Consider the following 14,416-nt stretch of genomic DNA (forward strand, 5'->3'; position numbering starts at 1 on the left):
TTTTTCTCCATTTTAAATTAGCATTTTTGAACACAAGGGTTATATACCCACTGTCTAACAGCCTGGTGACTGTATGCAAAGAGAGTGACAAATACTCCAGGAACAAAGTTCCTTTTAATGAAGGCGTTTTTAAAGGTGAACCTGACCAGCTTTGCTTTGCTATGGATAAACTTTCAAGCCCTGCCTTTGCTTTAAGGTGAAACTGACCACTCTGTGTCTTTGCTTTGCTGTGGATAAACTTTCAAGTCTGTGCCTTTGCTTTGCTAGGGTGAAACTGACAAGCCTGTGTCTTTGTTTTGCATTAAAGAGATCTCTTGCTTTGTCCCAGGGTTGGGAGGGAAGGATCCAATACATTCAGAGAAGGGGTGGAGGGGTGGGTGGGTGCTGGGTAGGCACCCTTTAAAGCCCCTGTTGAACCTGCCCCCACCAAGTATGAGCAGATGTATCTATCCCTATTCTTTTCATGTTATTCCTACCTCTAGTATCAAAGTTTCTGTTAAAGAAGTAATGTCCAGGAACACATCTACTTTATTAATTGAGGTTTTACTGTATTTGCTGATATTTACTGGAATCACCACCCTCATCCACTGTCGCACCTAAATTCTTCTATCATTAAGCCGCTTCCAGAAACTTGTACAAGGGGGAAGTTGGGGAGAGCGGCTAAAACTTTTTCAATATTATAGGCCTCAGTTTTAACTATGTAATTTATAAGGCAAATGAAAGAGTACAGAACATCAAGTTTCCTATCTTTAAAAAAAAAACCTATTAAAATGGCTTGGAAGCCCCAAGTCAAGTTGGTAGAACTACCCAGCTAAGATCCCACAATACACACATACCTGTAAGCACTCGCATAGCTCCATGCACTGCATTCAGATCTCCGCTGACAAGCATTTCCATCAACAGATTGAAAAGCTCAGGCCAAGCTTCAGGCCAATCCCAGTGAGCTATTGCTGAAACTGCATAGGCAACACTTGAGCGTACTTTACTAATTGATTCTCGCAACCCACTGGGAAGCAGTTCCCTAATGGCAGCTTTTGCCTGTGGAAAACATGGTGGAGGAACTTAGCAAGATACAACAGTCATTTGCACAAGGCAGTAGAATGTGCACATACTGTGCTATCTTTAATCACATACCAGTAAATATCTAGCAAAGATGTGTCCTATACAAAAAGTAATCTATGCATTTAAGTACCTTTAACATGGAGATCAAGGAAACACTTCTCTAAACTTGGACAACATATAATTGAGTATTTACAGTAAATATTACCCTTTCTGTAGTCTCAGGAGGTCTAAACTTGTCTGACTGGGAACACCAATGAGTTTCCACATATTGTTTCAAGATCACAGAAGCCAGCTGTGAAGAAAAACAAGGAAGATGAAAAACAAGAAAGGTGGAACGGAACTGTAGGCTTCATTTTAAGTGTCTTTTTAAAAAATCTCTTAGGTTGCCCACAAAACGGACAAAACTCTCAAAGTCAGACAATCATGCTAGTTCAGAAGCAGCCTGCTTCTTTGATACCAGTACCACAGAACATATATATACACATTTGCAAAGATGGCTAGGATTTCATTGTGTTCCTCACTTCAGGATTAAAGCAATGCAAATGTACATAGTCAAAGTGATAAAGGCACATTTCCAATAGATACAAAAAACACTTTTTAGAAGAACCTCACCCTGTCTTACATACCATGTACTCAGACAAGAGGGGCCATGCCACCATGGGAAGGTCTGCTGATAGCAATATTCCAGTGAAGTCACACACCTTTGGATTGGCATGATCCACCCGAAGTTAAGCACTACTAATTTCTATGAGAGATTTAAGCATGTGTTTAAGTCTCTCTCAACTTATTTTAAAGGGACTTAAATGTGCTTACCTTTAAAATGTTAAACACTGGACATGCTTATTCATGTCAGCTTGTCTATTTTAATCCCAAGAAAGGATCATAATTATGCCAGGAAATGTCCAGAATGTCAGTAATAGGTTATTATTTTGTATTAAGTATGTTCTGCTTCTATCTCAGCATAGCTAATGATCCCTTCCTGGGCAAGGTGCTCAGGAAGATTATTGCTATACAACTCCAGGATCTCTTAGATTAGAATGATCTTCTGGATCTATTTAATTTAAAATATTTCTATCTTGCCTTTCCTTGTGCAGTTCAAGGTAGCATTAGGCCTGGCTTTGGCAATGAAACTCTCTTGGTCACTCTGATGGATGACCTATACCAGGAGAAGGTTAATGTGCCCCTGCTATTTCTCTTGAACTTCTTGGCAGCTTTCAATACCACTGATGACTGTATTCTTCTGGATTAGCTTTGTGGGTTGAGGACTGGGGCGCTGTTTTACACTGGTTCCACTCCTACTTGGGCAGTTGATTCTAGAAAGTGTTGCTGGGGGATGCTTATGCAGCTCTGTGGCATTAACCACTGTGGAAGAGGCAGGGAGGAGAGAAGAGTTGTAGTGCAGGAAAGCATACATCCTCTGTACTAAATTAGTTGCTCACCCTGTTGTAAGAACCACAGGAAACTATTCAGAAAACAACTCCTTTCATCACATTATTTGGGAAATACTGACCTGACGAATGGCCAGCGCTCCTTGGGGATCTACAGTCAATTCCGCCAAGTGTACACCAAATTCTGAAATTAAAAGAGAAAGAATAAGCAACTAGTAATGCAGTATCATCAGTTTCATAATAATGAAGAAACCACACTGGGACTTGATTCACATGCAACTCTTTATTGCTTGAGTCCACTTCCTACAGTTCCTGCCCTACTTACGGCTTCTCTCTACCAACCATTTCATTGAAAAAAAACCCTGATGGACGAATCCTAAGGACAAAAGTATATTTTCAACCAAACAGGTGACAGAGAAAGGTAAAAGAAAATAGAGTAGAAAGGATTAAATCCAGAAATCTGAGCCATTTAAAGAAAATAATCATTTGCCATCACTTTGCCACCAATACAGAAATACAGATGAAAAGAAATACATCTCCAATGAGACAGGTTCTATAGCAACATGCCAGAGAGCTCAAGCTGCACATTAAGTCCTTCAAGACAAGGAGAAATACAATGCACAAGAATAGCAATAGCAAAATCAGCATTTCATAACCATTCTTTAAACATATTAGGTACCAGACATTTCAGCTAAAAAATTTACAAAACAAGAAGTTCATTAATTGGAGTTATTATTGGATTATGTTTTTAAATATTTGAAACGACAGTTATGTTTTTGAATTGATCGCTATTGATGTCGTCATCTGCATTTTTGTAAGTCACTTTGAGCATATTTGTATGGAAAAGTGGCATATAAATTCAAGTAATAAATAAATAGTAATAATTACTTGGATAAATGGAAGCTTTGAAATTATAATCCTACACATATCTACTTGGAACATACTTCATAACAGGACTTCCGGGAAGGGTGACTTCGCTTGTGCCTGCTTTTGGGACGGGCTCCCGCCTCAAAAGAAGCTTATTCATATATAATCAGTCAGAACATTTTTTTTTTGACTGATGAAATTTCTCCCGGGCAGGGAGAAACGTAGAGATCAACCTCAAAAGCCTGTTTTTGTTGGGAGGACTGGATTTCATTAATTTATGAGATAAGGTCCAGCCAACAATGCCGGACGGACTTCCTAACAAGCTCTATCTGTTTAAGCGATACGTTTATCTTTTCTTTAAAGAGAGAACGGACTAACAGGCAAGCACCCTTCTTTCTATTATTTTTTTTACTTGGTTTAAATTGTTGCAGCAAAAGGAGATTTGTCAGATTGATCGGCTTTGGACAACTTCTGGGTGAGATATAGCTCTTCTCTGTTATTCACGAAATTAACAGCTTATCTCTGTTTCTGTCATACTGTCAAGAGTTCCTTGGTTTCGTAGCAATCTCTACCATCAGCCTTCCCCCTGTGGTGTCACCCAGCTCTTCCTGTACTCTGCCACTCCTCTTCCATCCTCCCCTCAGCAGTGCTCTACTGTGCTTCCTCAGGCTCTACAGCAGTGGTTCCCAAACATTTTCCCCCTCAGGCATTTGAAAATTGCTGGTGCTGTTGGTGGACCACATAATAATATGTTTTAGCAGTTGTAATGTTCTGTGCTAGATGCTGTATGATTTTTTAAATTGTATTAGATTGCCATTTGAATTCTATGGAATGCAAATTGGAATACAATGTAAGAAATAAAAGAAGCAATGAAAATTCAATTAAAACTAACATGAATATGTAATGTGGACAAGCCGTGGACCACCTGAATGAAGCCCGTGGACCACTAGTTGTCCGTGGACCACCATTTGAGAATTCCTGTTTTACAGTACTGCTTTCAAGAATTCTCAGCAACTCTGTCCACTTTCTGCAGATTATCACCTCCTCCTTCCGTCAATCACTACACAAGTCTCCCCTTGCAAGTAATGTGTGAAAGATGGAGAGACAGTAAGACGTGTGTGTGAGAGAGAGGGGGGGAGATTTAGTCACGTGTGAGTGAGACAGAAGTGAGATGGAGAGACAGGAAGTATGTGTGAAGAAGACGTAGTCATATGTATGAGTGAGACAGAAATGAGCCACCCACCCACTCACCCATGATCGCCAGAGAAGCTTGCTCCAGCTAGGGCCATTAGTATCAGAGGAGGTCAGCTGGGCAGGTTTAAAGAGGAAGACTTTTCTTCCTCTTGTCAGGATTTTCCCTCTCCCTAGCTGTTTGACAGGGAGATGCTGATTTGTAGCAAAGTTGTTACATATTTTCTGCTCCCTATCCCATGTGCTCATTATTTTGCCAAAATATGTGGTATCTTCAGAGACCTAATTTGTATGCAGAACATTCAAGCAAGACAACCCTTTCCTTTCTTTGTAAGTGGACCTTAATCACTTTTCTACAAACCAGGAAAATGGTTCTCCTGCCATTGATGTGAACCCTAACTTTCTCCCACTCCACTCTCAACAGCAGAGAAAAATGGGGTGACAGGCAGGCAGTCACGGTTACCCACTTTTTGCTCTGGCTCCACCCACTTTTTGGCACCAGCACTGGACAGATTTCCCCAGAAGGAATGTGGCCGTTAACAGGAAAAAAAGTTCCCCACCACTGCTTTAAACAGAAACAAAAGGCGGTATATAGCACGATACATGTACTGTTATAGATCAAAAATATGTGGAGCAACTGTCTCTTGAAAATACCTACTGATCAATGAGTTAAACCACATTTTATTTCAGAACTATAGAGGCTTGTGGACTATTCTCCTTTGAATCCCACAAAATACTGCCATCATTTCTAAATACGCTGATATTAACTAGTACCAAAAATAGGAACAGGTGGGCTACATAAAGAAATGAAACACACGCTTACAAGGTTTACAAAGTTTTATTTATTTATTTTTAAACTTTATATCCTGCCCTTTCTCCAAAGGAGCCCTGTGCAGCAAACATATCAATACAAAAACAGTACAATTAAAATCTAAGAACAGTTAAACAACCTCCTAAAAACAATTAAAAACTCCTAAAAGCAATCACCTACACTTAAACTAATAATTTCAGGATGGCCAGGGACAGATCTTTCAGACATCAAATGCCTGGGTAAACAGGAATATTTTCAAATTTCTCCTAAAATTTAATAATGAGGGAGACTGACACACCTCACTAGGATAGGCATTCCACAAACAGAAAACTACCACCAAGAAGGCCCTGTTATGGGTCACCACCAACCAGACAAATCCCCAGTTGCGCCACCACCAACAGGGCCTTGCTTGCTAATCGTAGGGCCCAGGATGGTTGATATCTGAGAAGGCATTGTTTTAAGCACTTGGGTCCCAAGCTTTTTAGGGCTTTGTATACTAACATTAATACATGAATTGGGTCCACTAGCTCACTGGCAGCCAGTACAGTACTCTACAGACATGATCTTATCGAGCTGCCGCATCTGTCAACCTAACAATTGCATTCTGCACTAGCTTCTCCCTCTGGACTGTCTTCAAGGACAACCTGTCAAGCCCTAGCTCCCTCAGGGGAATCAAGGAAGGGGGCTGGATGAGATGCAGATCCCTCAGCTAGAGCAAGAGGAAGAATCAGCGGGTGTAGACACTTTCGAGGACCGTGGGGGAGGGGGTGTGGTTGACTCTGTGCCAGTTCCCAAGGACAGTTCTTCTGCCGAGAAAGACTTCACGCCACCTCCAGATGCCTCAACAAAGCCATTGGAGGATGTCCTGGTACGCGCGCCAACTCCAACCCCCAAGCTCTCCTCCTGAAACTTCAAACACATCCCCAACTCCTGAAGCCGAGCTGGCACCTATCAAGCCTGTATTGTCAGATGAGCCAGCAGAGACGTGCCCCCTTTCGCCCAGTGCGAGACGTTGCGAGAAGCGCCTCGGCCAGAGGGAGGGTCTTCAAAGGAGTCAGAGATTATGGGCAAAGACCGTTCCTACTTAAGGTAGCACCCCCCTGATCTGGGTGCTGAGTTAACTTCCTTCACATGCTGCAGAGTATGCTTAAGTAACTTAGCTAGAGATCGAAGTGAGTTAGCACAGCAAGTCTATGAACCGGGCTGCCTTTGATGTTTCAATTACCCTAATAAAACAAGAATTAATTCCATCCTCATCTCTGCCTCGTGATTCACACTCTGGGCAGGACACAACCCCACATACAGCACATTACAATAACAGTCCAGGGCAGAGGTCACCAGAGCATGGACAACTGAGGCCAAGCTATTCCAAACCGGGAACAGCTGTAGTTAAGCTGGTCATAAGAACTCCTAGCCATAGAAGCCACCTAAAACTCCAGTGACTAGTTGGAACCCAGGAGCACTCCCCTCAGACTAAGAACTTGTTCCTTCACAGGGAGTGCAACCCCTCCGAGAACAGGCTGTACACCTAATTCTCAGACATGGGAACTACCCACAGCACTTATGCCTTATCAGGATTCAGTCTCAGTTTTATTGCCATATCCTGCATTATACTTGTCTTGTCAATCATGTGAACTCCTCAAATATTGTGTTTATGCTAAAATGGTCACATATCCACTATAAGTTGAAGAATGATACAAAATATCTTTAAGGTTAATAAAATACATAATGAAATATTTATGTTACAGACAAGCATCTTGAACCTGAACAAGTAACTGAAAAGTCCTTCAGAAACAGAGATAAGTACAACTATTTCTCCTTTTTCTTTTTAGTGCATTGTCCTAAAGAAGCATTATATCCTTCATATATTTTTTTATAAAAAGAGGTCTAAAAAGGATGTCCAGAGAAACTACAATTTGTACAATTTGAAACCTAAATGTGATTTGTAGGCAAATATGGCACCTGCTCAATATAGCTTGGAGACCAAGTACATAATTTGAATAATAAAAATTATAATAATTATAATTATTATTTATTAAATTTATATCCCACCCTTCCTTCCAAAGGAGCCCAGGCCAGTAAACACACAAGCAATAAAACAATCTAAACTTCTAAAAACGCAAACTTACTGGAGAAGAAATGTTATTCTGCGTATTTGTGCTTTAATGTCAGTCCTAAATCTCAGGGGAGGGTCGTTAGTTTGCTTGTTTGATTTTCTTTGGATGTTTTGCTTTATTGAAAATTCAATAAAACACTAAATTTTTAAAAATCTGAAAATAACATCTAAAAACATTCTGAAAGGCTTATTCTATTTTTTGTATTGATCAATATCAAATGATACCATATATGCCAGGTGTGTGTGGCAACGAGTGATCACTTGGAACTGATAAGAAAACCTGTCAATGGAAGGATGCTGATCAGCTTTAAATCTATGTTCCTTAGCTAGATTCCTTGGCCAACAACATGATCTGTCTAGCCTTCTCTTCCTTTCCATTTTAGGAAAGCCTGTGGAATGTCTGTTTACCCATGAAAAGGCAAATACTGACCCATGTAGATCCATTTGAGACTTAGGTATTTGAGGGACCATTTAAGCAGTTCTGCTCAATCCTACCATTAATGCACAAACACAGGCCTGCATAGCAATTGCAGCCCCAGCAACATTCTCTAGAGTTCAAAATATTCAGTTTATAGACCAGTGCCACCTCTAGCTAAGGTCCACCAAAGCCCATCAAAAGTGAGTGTAGAAATAGGAAGATCTCGCATCACTACATCTGCACTGCTCCTCCTCTCTATGGATCCAAAGGAATGTGGATGAACTGATGCCAGCTTCTCCAGTCTGCTGCAGCCAAGAAGCCATGCTGCACAGCCTGCCAGAATCTAAGACTACTTCAGCATGTGAACTGCAAGTGAAAGCCTTATACTCTGTTGTTCAGTAAGTTTAGTAAATATACTCATTCATATTTGTAAATGTTCCCCCCCCCCAAAAAAAACCCTTTATTGACAAATTTGTAAATGCTGTTAAAATAATAATTGCTATTGCCCACTCTGTGACTTTGGGGATAAGGAGGAACCAGAACATTGGTTCCAACATTCTGGAATTACTTATTATAAGTCTGGTTGCTCAGGAAAGTCCAATCATGTAAAACCTATAAGCAAATAGCCTTTAACGAAATAGGATTCTAAACTCCCCCATTTTCTCCACAATAACTCACTTAAAGTGTCAGAACAAGTGCAACAATTTTCATCCTGAGCAAAGGGAAGTAGATCAGACTGTTCTAATTCTCATTCAGTGTAAAGGAATGAGCTGTATCGAATTAACTGAGGAGTTTTTTAACTTTGTGCCTCTCAGAACTAAAAGGCGAGCTTCCCACACTTAACACAGCAAGCCCATGTTTGATGTTTTTTGCAGCAAACATGTGAAGTGTGTATATCATGTATGTGGCTTGAAATACCTGAGGACAACATGCATCTGGTAGAATCAGAAGTTTCGAACACATGCACGCAGGTATATAAAGACAAGTGTATGACACCCCTTTCTCATGTTGGCTGTGGGAAACACTGGACCAATTAGATTTGTCTTATAAAGTGTGAACCTAGGTGAAAGAGTTCTGTAAAAGAGTGGCTTTTGAGAATAGTCTATTACTTGAAGTTACATGGTATAATAGTGACTTAATGTGTCAAAGACAGAAAAGGTACCTTTTCCCCCTCACAAGGAGCAGCTGTCTTCACAGAAACAGCCTGGGACCCATACAGGAGTCAGATATTTATGTATAGTTTAGTGAGTTGGAAACAATTAATTTCCCAAGCATTTTCTATTTAACTCACACAATAATTGCAAACTAACCTCAGAAGTGTTAATTGTTGGCCAGACCGAGACTGTTGTATGTTTTGCAAACATATTTTTGTTTCCTTGAACTGCTGCCGGCATAACTAAATAACTTTTGAAGGAGATTTAAGTCTTTGTGGATGTGAGCTAATTCTGAACTAGAGAATGACCATGCCAGAACCTTGCTCTAAACTCATCATTTTGACTACTTACAATAGAACTGAACTGACAGCTAGGAGAATTTATCAAAAAATGGTACTTTCTTGCCAGCTAAACCCATATTTATAGTCTTCTCATGGGTCTTTCTCCTTCATTTAATTAAAGAAGAACAATGTATAAAGTATAAGACTGTTAAGGAATAATATAAAGCAGGGGTGGGGAACTGCTGGCCAGATCCTTATCTCCCCCATCCCCCACATGACCACCCTGATGTAATAATTTTAGATGACTGATGTGACGTCCTTCCCCAGCACCACCAGTGAAGCTCTCACTTGTGGCTACCAGCAGACAGGAACGTCAGGTTTTCTTCTTACCCTTTACAGCTCTAGCACAGATTTCAACAAATCCCCCTGCTACCCCACACTCTATATCTCTTATAACCTTTAGACTGTACCTAGTCTCTGCCTGGCTATCTCGATACCTTGTGTCTATGGGTATAGGTAATTTCCAACCCCCCCTGCAGCCTCTTGCACTGAAGCATACAGCCCTGGGTTTCTCTGTGGGACTGGATACACTTTCCTCCGATCTGCCACTGCCACCATTCGATACAACTGTTCAGCCTTGGTTACTTGCTATCCCCCCTGGTATGTGTTTCCCAGCTGAAGGAATCAGGCTTATGTTTAACCAAGAAATATATTTATTAAGAATTAGAAATAACAAAACTACCTTTAGAATGTTTCACAAGCATATGAACATAAGAACATAAGAACATAAGAAGAGCCTGCTGGATCAGGCCAGTGGCCCATCTAGTCCAGCATCCTGTTCTCACAGTGGCCAACCAGGTGCCTGGGGGAAGCCCGCAAGCAGGACCCGAGTGCAAGAACACTCTCCCCTCCTGAGGCTTCCGGCAACTGGTTTTCAGAAGCATGCTGCCTCTGACTAGGGTGGCAGAGCACAGCCATCATGGCTAGTAGCCATTGATAGCCCTGTCCTCCATGAATTTGTCTAATCTTCTTTTAAAGCCATCCAAGCTGGTGGCCATTACTGCATCTTGTGGGAGCAAATTCCATAGTTTAACTATACGCTGAGTAAAGAAGTACTTCCTTTTGTCTGTCCTGAATCTTCCAACATTCAGCTTCTTTGAATGTCCACGAGTTCTAGTATTATGAGAGAGGGAGAAGAACTTTTCTCTATCCACTTTCTCAATGCCATGCATAATTTTATACACTTCTATCATATCTCCTCTGACCCGCCTTTTCTCTAAACTAAAAAGCCCCAAATGCTGCAACCTTTCCTCGTAAGGGAGTCGCTCCATCCCCTTGATCATTCTGGTTGCCCTCTTCTGAACCTTTTCCAACTCTAGAATATCCTTTTTGAGATGAGGCGACCAGAACTGTACACAGTATTCCAAATGCGGCCGCACCATAGATTTATACAACGGCATTATGATATCGGCTGTTTTATTTTCAATACCTTTCCTAATTATCCCTAGCATGGAATTTGCCTTTTTCACAGCTGCCGCACACTGGGTCGACATTTTCATCGTGCTGTCCACTACAACCCCGAGGTCTCTCTCCTGGTCGGTCACCGCCAGTTCAGACCCCATGAGCGTATATGTGAAATTCAGATTTTTTGCTCCAATATACATAATTTTACACTTGTTTATACTGAATTGCATTTGCCATTTTTCCGCCCATTCACTCAGTTTGGAGAGGTCTTTTTGGAGCTCTTCGCAATCCCTTTTTGTTTTAACAATCCTGAACAATTTAGTGTCGTCAGCAAACTTGGCCACTTCACTGCTCACTCCTAATTCTAGGTCATTAATGAACAAGTTGAAAAGTACAGGTCCCAATACCGATCCTTGAGGGACTCCATTTTCTACAGCCCTCCATTGGGAGAACTGTCCGTTTATTCCTACTCTCTGCTTTCTGCTTCTTAACCAATTCCTTATCCACAAGAGGACCTCTCCTCTTATTCCATGACTGCTAAGCTTCCTCAGAAGCCTTTGGTGAGGTACCTTGTCAAACGCTTTTTGAAAGTCTAAGTACACTATGTCCACTGGATCACCTCTATCTATATGCTTGTTGACACTCTCAAAGAATTCTAATAGGTTACTGAGACAGGACTTTCCCTTGCAGAAGCCATGCTTCTTTATCTATATTCTGTTCTGTACTTTACTTCTTACTAATTGCCTCAGAACTCCAACTCACTCTCAACAACACCAAACACCATCTAAACACCCCCTCAATTCACCTTACAATTCACCTCTCAAACACCTCTCCACCCTACTTCACCACCTAAACACCCCCTCAATTCAACTGTCATTCTTCCATTTATACTCCCAGCCATTCAAACGCTCAGCCAATCATCCAGCATTCTACTGCTCATGTACTCCCCCCTCCTCTTTCACTCCACTTACCATATGTCTTCTATATAACCAGCACTTACCATATTTACAATATAAGCAGGAACATCACAACTGACACCTGTCAACATTCAAAGGAGGTTGCTGTAACCACCGATCAGCTGTCTGATGGTTACTGCAACCACCTTGAAGATGTGCTTTTAATACCAATCAGGTAATTGGCACTAGGAGTGCACTTCAAGGAGGCTTCCTGTAACCACCAATCAGCTGATTGTTGGTTACAGGGAGTGCTTTTGCAGTGTCTGGGAGGCATACTCCTTAGAAACTGAGCATTTTCCCCTCTGCAGAGAAAGCAGTTTGTATTCAAAACACTTCCTTTAGCATTCTGAATACAAATTGCTCTCTGTGCAGCTGTTCCCAGCTGCTTGTCAGGGCTTCAGCTGTGCAGGGTTCTTTTCAAGCCTTGACAATCAATTTATTGACTGTGCTTGCAGAAAACCCCAAGCTGTACTTTGAAGCCTCAACTATCAGGTGACAGTTGGGGCTTCAAAGTACCTTGCTGAGGGCTTTGCCTTTTTGGCCCAGCTGGGACCTTATGTGTCCCACACTTTACTAAATACCTGGTGGAGCGCCTCTCCCAATATGAAACTACCCGTACACTGCGCTCAACATCTAAGGCTCTCCTCCGAGTTCCATCTCATCAAGAAGCTCGGAGGGTGGTGACTAGAAATAGGGCCTTTTCAGTTGTGGCTCCCGAACTATGGAATGGTCTCTCTGATGAGGTGCGCCTGGCGCCAATGCTGCTATCTTTTCGGCGCCAGGTGAAAACCTTTTTATACTCCCAGGCATTTTAAAGTGTATTTTACAGTATTTTAGCATTATTTTGTATTTTGACGTTGTTTGGTTCTTGTATTGTTTGTCTGTTTTTGGTTTTTGATTCATTGTACTTATTGTATTTATATATTGTACTTGTTTTTATTTTATGTACACCGCCCAGAGAGCCTTTGGGCTTAGGGCGGTATATAAATTAAATTAAATTAAATAAATAAATAAACTAAAGGTGTAGAGAAGGTAGGTGTGGCTTGACCAAAGTGGCCTGGCAGGCCAAATAGGGAGGTCTACAGGCTGAAGGTTCCCCACCCTTGACATGAAGAATGCAATGAAAAATTCAAAAGGTGCCCATCTTTCTTGCTTGCTCTTGAATTTTCATGGGACATGGTTCCTATGGTAAGAGCAAGACCATCCTAATCAAAAGAAGACCATCCTAATCAAAAGCTACTTTTGTTCAGAAATATTCAGATGGATACATTTTCTCAAACTACTTGTAGAACCAAAGCCAATACTAGTAGTAAAAAATTGCAAAACTGGCCTTTGTCCAAGTACAGGTTCCATCAGCTAGGCTCAGTGAACACACCACATGCTCACGACTGAATCTTGATCCCCGAGGGTTCTCCCTTCGCAGAAGAATACTGTTTTGGGCTATACTGGAAGAGATCCAGAAAACCTCAAGTGAGAATTGGAAAGCAATTTTCCCTTTCAAGTTCCAAGATAGTGGAATCATTATATGACCACTAATTGCTTGTAACCATAAATTAGGAATACTCTGAGCTCAGGGAGGCTGTGGAGGTTCTGAAGCACTATTGGGTGTCAGTTTTTGATTGGTAGTGGGCAAGCAAGCTGAAACTGAATCCAGACAAAAAAGAAACATTGTTGGATGAGGAGGCTGGTAACTTGGAGGCAAATATAAAGGATAGGATTGCACTCCTCTAAACATCAGGTTCTTAAACTTGGAGACTCCTGGATCCAGCTCTGCACGTAGACAGCCAGGTAGCGATAGTGGTTAGAAAAACTTTTTACCATTTCAGCTGGTGCATCATCAGTTGGTGCTTTCCTATAGATCAGATCTGGCCTCTGTCATTCATGCTCTAGTAAAATCCAGATTAGATTACATTGATGCTGCATAGGCTGCCTCTGAAGACAACTCAGAAACTTCAATTGGCAGCTACATTTTGAACAAACGTGTTAACTAGGGATCACAGATTGAATAATCTCTGTCCGATATTAGCCCATCTTCACTGGTTACCAATTTGTCTTTGGGCTCAATTCAAAGTGTTTTTTTAAAAAAACTTTTAAAGCCTTAAACAGCGTAGAAACAGGTATCAAGAACCATTATAAGAACCCAGCCAAACATGAAAGTCAAGTTTGGAATCCCATTTCTATGTCCCTCTACCATCAGAAGTGAGGCAAGCGAATCAGATGGGCAGGATCTCCTTTATTGTGACACAAATATCACTGAACACCCTCCCAAAAGAGGTACTTTTTGCTCTGATGATAGTAAACATACATCTTACAAAAGATTTTCTGGATGCTGCATTTTAATAACAGGGTGTTGATGCTGCCATTTAAATGACTTTATTGACTGCTAATATTTTAAAATGGTGTTCACTTTTTAAAATTTAAATATGTACTCCTGTGTCGATTATACTTTGTTAGCTGTTTTGAATATTTCCCCTGAAACAGAAAAACAGACACAAATATTTTGGAGAAAATAAGGTATTTCTTTACAATAAAGTTCAAACTATGCTATCACTATTCTATAATGAACCAAAGCTGTATCACTACTGAGAAGCAATACTGCATCCAAATTATGTTTTAAATGAAACCAAATACTTTAACAACCACGTAACAGCAGGTATGACATCCTTAATACCTTCTTGTTGCTGACATTCTCGTATTGGATGCTTTAC

The 14,416-nt window shown here is 40.9% G+C and overlaps 1 protein-coding gene across 2 annotated transcripts in view; it reads right to left on the minus strand.

The window, feature by feature from the left end:
- The window catches only part of IPO9 (importin 9), an 80,029-nt gene that overhangs the window by 59,750 nt on the left and 5,863 nt on the right, over positions 1 to 14,416 (minus strand). The window contains exons 1-4 of one of the 2 annotated variants that reach the window (XM_061631778.1): positions 13,039 to 13,059; positions 2,573 to 2,634; positions 1,268 to 1,354; positions 837 to 1,038 (exon numbers count right to left, since the gene is read on the minus strand). In XM_061631778.1, coding sequence (XP_061487762.1) covers positions 837 to 897 — 61 coding nt within the window. In that variant the 5' untranslated portion in view covers positions 898 to 1,038; positions 1,268 to 1,354; positions 2,573 to 2,634; positions 13,039 to 13,059. Of the gene's footprint in view, positions 1 to 836; positions 1,039 to 1,267; positions 1,355 to 2,572; positions 2,635 to 13,038; positions 13,060 to 14,416 lie in introns of those variants that run through there. The other variant, XM_061631777.1, reaches the window with a different exon arrangement.

The sequence above is a fragment of the Rhineura floridana genome, chromosome 6 (assembly GCF_030035675.1).
Source record: "Rhineura floridana isolate rRhiFlo1 chromosome 6, rRhiFlo1.hap2, whole genome shotgun sequence".
Classification (NCBI taxonomy): Eukaryota; Metazoa; Chordata; class Lepidosauria; order Squamata; family Rhineuridae; genus Rhineura; species Rhineura floridana.